The 3,861-nt window shown below is 40.0% G+C and overlaps 1 protein-coding gene across 1 annotated transcript in view; it reads left to right on the top strand.

Annotated features, from left to right (window-relative positions):
- Positions 1-3,861, top strand: part of PRPF3 (pre-mRNA processing factor 3) — a 34,390-nt gene that overhangs the window by 24,275 nt on the left and 6,254 nt on the right. The window contains exons 9-13 of the mRNA XM_011973662.1: positions 50-193; positions 840-939; positions 1,112-1,225; positions 2,700-2,818; positions 3,086-3,169. Coding sequence (XP_011829052.1) covers positions 50-193; positions 840-939; positions 1,112-1,225; positions 2,700-2,818; positions 3,086-3,169 — 561 coding nt within the window. The remainder of the gene's footprint in view (positions 1-49; positions 194-839; positions 940-1,111; positions 1,226-2,699; positions 2,819-3,085; positions 3,170-3,861) is intronic.

Below are 3,861 nucleotides of genomic sequence, written 5' to 3'. Positions count from 1 at the left end.
TATATATAATTTTCTTATTGCTTTGGTATACTAATCTCTGCCCTGACAGTTGACAATGACACACCAGTTACTCTGGGAGTATATCTTACCAAGAAGGAACAGAAAAAACTCCGGAGACAAACAAGGAGGGAAGCACAGAAGGAACTACAAGAAAAAGTCAGGCTGGGCCTGATGCCTCCTCCAGAACCCAAAGGTACATCTCTTAGTGGCCTCTGCTGTTAAAAAGAGTGGCAAGTTTATGTCTTTAATTCTGGAGGAACTTTAACATCTCTCTATGTCTGAGTGATTTCTGTTTCTAAGAATCATTCTTGGGGTCTTTTTTCTCCAAGTGTTCTACCATCTTTTCATATTAAGATAGGTCAACACATTCATTATAGAGGCCATTTAAGGCTTATTTTTAAGCATACTGATCATACAACACTCTGGTTTTCCTGGAAGAATACAGGTCTTGAAATTCATGGAGATAGTAGTTGCAGTATTTGGGTAGACTTTTTATGTACATAATTCTTAATGTTTTAATTTTTACAATGAAAGTGCGGGATAAAGAAATTGCCCCTGTAGTTTCATTCTCGTTCAGCAATATTTTGACTGAGAACTGTTATGTATAAACTCTCACTAGATGCTGTGATAAGTACCAATCTTCAACTTAATTGTGTGAACTTCTGCAAATGCTGAAGTGATTGGGTTAGATTTTCAAGGTAGTAGTTATTGGAGGAAGTGAGTTTAGAAGCAGAGATTTGAAATAGGTAAATAATATGAATTGGTGTAGAAGAGATAACAAGTTACTCCAGCTGGAGAAGTGACTTCAAAGATTGACTGCTGTCCTCTCTTCACTGCAGTGAGAATTTCTAATCTGATGCGAGTATTAGGAACAGAAGCTGTTCAAGACCCCACGAAGGTAGAAGCCCATGTCAGAGCTCAGATGGCAAAAAGACAGAAGTAAGTGCCATGGGATTGGGTGGAAACCCCGGGCAAGGACCTTTCCCAAACTCTTCTGGGGGATCCATATTTGGAGGGAGGGGAGAGTTCTCCGTTGCTCTCTCTTTCCCTCAGCCCTGCCTCTGATCTTCAATGCCTTTCTCACTTGTGGATGTCCTTCCTGTCACGACAGAGCGCATGAAGAGGCCAACGCTGCCCGAAAACTCACAGCAGAACAGAGAAAGGTCAAGAAAATTAAAAAGCTTAAAGAAGACATTTCACAGGGGGTACACATATCTGTATATAGGTAGGTGTCCGTACTGGGCCGACCTTCCCCTTAGAATTACTAAAACATTTTCCAAGTGCTTGAGGCAGAATCATTGTGGCCTAAAAGCATACCTGACACCAGTTCCTACTCTCTTTTAATGACCCTAGTGTGGATCAAGAGCTAGTAAATCTTGTAAAATAGCGAGGGTTAATGACTTATGTTTATGGTTATCCAAGTCTTCCCTCTGAAGTCTTCTTTTTTTACCAGACTATTAGTTCTGAAAAAATGAACAAATCAATATACTTGTTCAGGCCAAGATATGAATTAAAGATTGTATGTCCTTTGAGGACTATAAAATATCATCCTATTTCTTTTTTTTTTTTCATCTTTTTTTTTTAAATGGTCTGAGTTTGCTTCCAACATCCATGGAAACATTACAAATTTTCTTTCCTCGGTAGTCATATCCTTACCCTGATGTATTGCTGTGTTTCATCCTCACTCCAAAATGCGTTTTATTTGTTGTAAATATTTTTCTACCTTTGTGTTGATTTAATGTTTTTGTTTTTTTATGTTGAGTACATGTTTATATTCTATTTTTAAAATGTGCTTATTTCTATTAACTAGTTCTTTATTATAAAAGTACATTATTACAAAAGTAGTGAATGTTTATTAAGATTTAAAAAATTGTCTGACAATACAGAAGAACACTTACTCAGAATGTCTCCTTTCTATTCTGTGATCCCTTAGAACCACTCTCTTTAGGTAATTGCTATTAACAGTTTTTCACATCTCCTCCTAGAAAATTTTCATGCCTATATAGTGATCCTATATAGATTTCATTTGTTTATTTATTTATTTATTTATTTGAGACAGAGTTTCAGTCTTGTTGCCCAGGCTGGAGTGCAGTGGCACAATCTCGGCACACTGCAGCCTCTGCCTCCCAGGTTCAAGCGATTCTCCTGCCTCAGCCTCCTGAGTAGCTAGGATTACAGGCATGCACCCCCACGCCTGGCTAATTTTTGTGTTTTTAGTAGAGATGGGGTTTCACCATGTTGGCCAGGCTGGTCTCGAACTCCTGACCTCGTGATCTGCCCACTTTGGCCTCCCAAAGTGCTGGGATTACAGGTGTGAGCCACTGCGCCAAGCCGAGTAATCCTATATTATGAGAGTCTGAGGGTCTAGAGGACAAAAAGTCTGTAGGTCTTTACATTGTCAAGAACAATGAGATTATAAGCATTTTTGGATAATAGTAAATACCTCTCCCTGATTCTTAGAGTAAACTTTGGTTACCTGCTATTGTGTAATGTAAAGTGCTAGACTTTGAAAAAATATAAGAGTGTGGAAATATTTCTAGACTCATCAACTCTACCTTTTAAGCATTCATCTATTTGTTTACTCCAGAGGCCTTTGTTTATAGAGAGGAAACCATTTGGGATTCATCTCTACTTGCCACTCCATTCAGGCAGCTGCTGATGCTAAAATGGAAGACATAACTAAACTTTCCCTTCTCCAGAGTTCGAAATTTGAGCAACCCAGCCAAGAAGTTCAAGATTGAAGCCAATGCTGGGCAACTGTACCTGACAGGGGTGGTGGTACTGCACAAGGATGTCAACGTGGTAGTAGTGGAAGGGGGTGAGTCTGAAAAACTTGAGGGAGACTGTCCCCAGACAGCCCTGGGCTTAGAGTGATTAGCATTGTGGGGAGAAAGGAGAAAAAGATAGTATTTTAGTGCCATACCTGATATAATATGCTAGGTCATTGCTTCTGTGTTTATTGGAATAGAAGGCCCTAAGATGTGGTCCTGGGATTGCTTCAACTACCACATTAATGTCTGAGCTCAGAGGTTCTTTCTAACCCATCATCTTCCACAGTTCTGGCAAAATTCTTCTCTGTTTCCAGGCCCCAAGGCCCAGAAGAAATTTAAGCGTCTTATGCTGCATCGGATAAAGTGGGATGAACAGACATCTAACACGAAGGGAGATGGTGAATGGGGGTTAGAGGGGATTAAGTGGGAGAGCTGTGGGAGGTGGGGATGGTGCATCTGTCCATTCATTTTATTCCCTCCCTGTGACACTCTTGCTAACACTAGATAGTGTTTAGGAATTTTAGAAAGACCCATTTAGACTTTGAGCCTCCTAGACATTCATATAATATTTACTATATAATTATATGCATGAATGGTAAAGCTTTTTTTTTTTTTTTTTGCCTATCATTTAAGGCTTTTCTACCTGCTGGTTTCTGTGTCTGTCCTGGATCTGAGTACTGGTTATATGAATTTATTCAGTATTTGAAAATTCAGCAAGCAGCTAGGCATGATGGCTCCTGCCTGTAATCCTAGCACTTTGGGAGACTGAGGCGGGCAGATTGCCTGACGCCAGGAGTTTGAGACCAGCCTGGGCAAACAACGTGGTGAAACCCCATCTCTACAAAAAGTACAAAAATTTGCTGGGTGTGGTGGCACACACCTGTATTCCCAGCTACTCAGGAAGCTGAGGTGGGAGGATCACTTGAGCTTGGGGAGGTCAAGGCTGCAGTAAGCTGTGATTGTGCCACTGCAATCCAGCCTGGGTGACAGAATGAGACCCTGCCTCAAAAAGAAAAAGCAAATCCAGTAAGCTATACATTCATGTGTACAGTGTCTATATTATATTATTATTTGATTTTTTTTTTTTTTT

Source organism: Mandrillus leucophaeus, unplaced genomic scaffold (assembly GCF_000951045.1).
Source record: "Mandrillus leucophaeus isolate KB7577 unplaced genomic scaffold, Mleu.le_1.0 Scaffold139, whole genome shotgun sequence".
NCBI lineage: Eukaryota > Metazoa > Chordata > Mammalia > Primates > Cercopithecidae > Mandrillus > Mandrillus leucophaeus.
Note: the sequence above shows the minus strand (reverse complement) of the source record. Positions and strands in the feature narration are given on the sequence as shown.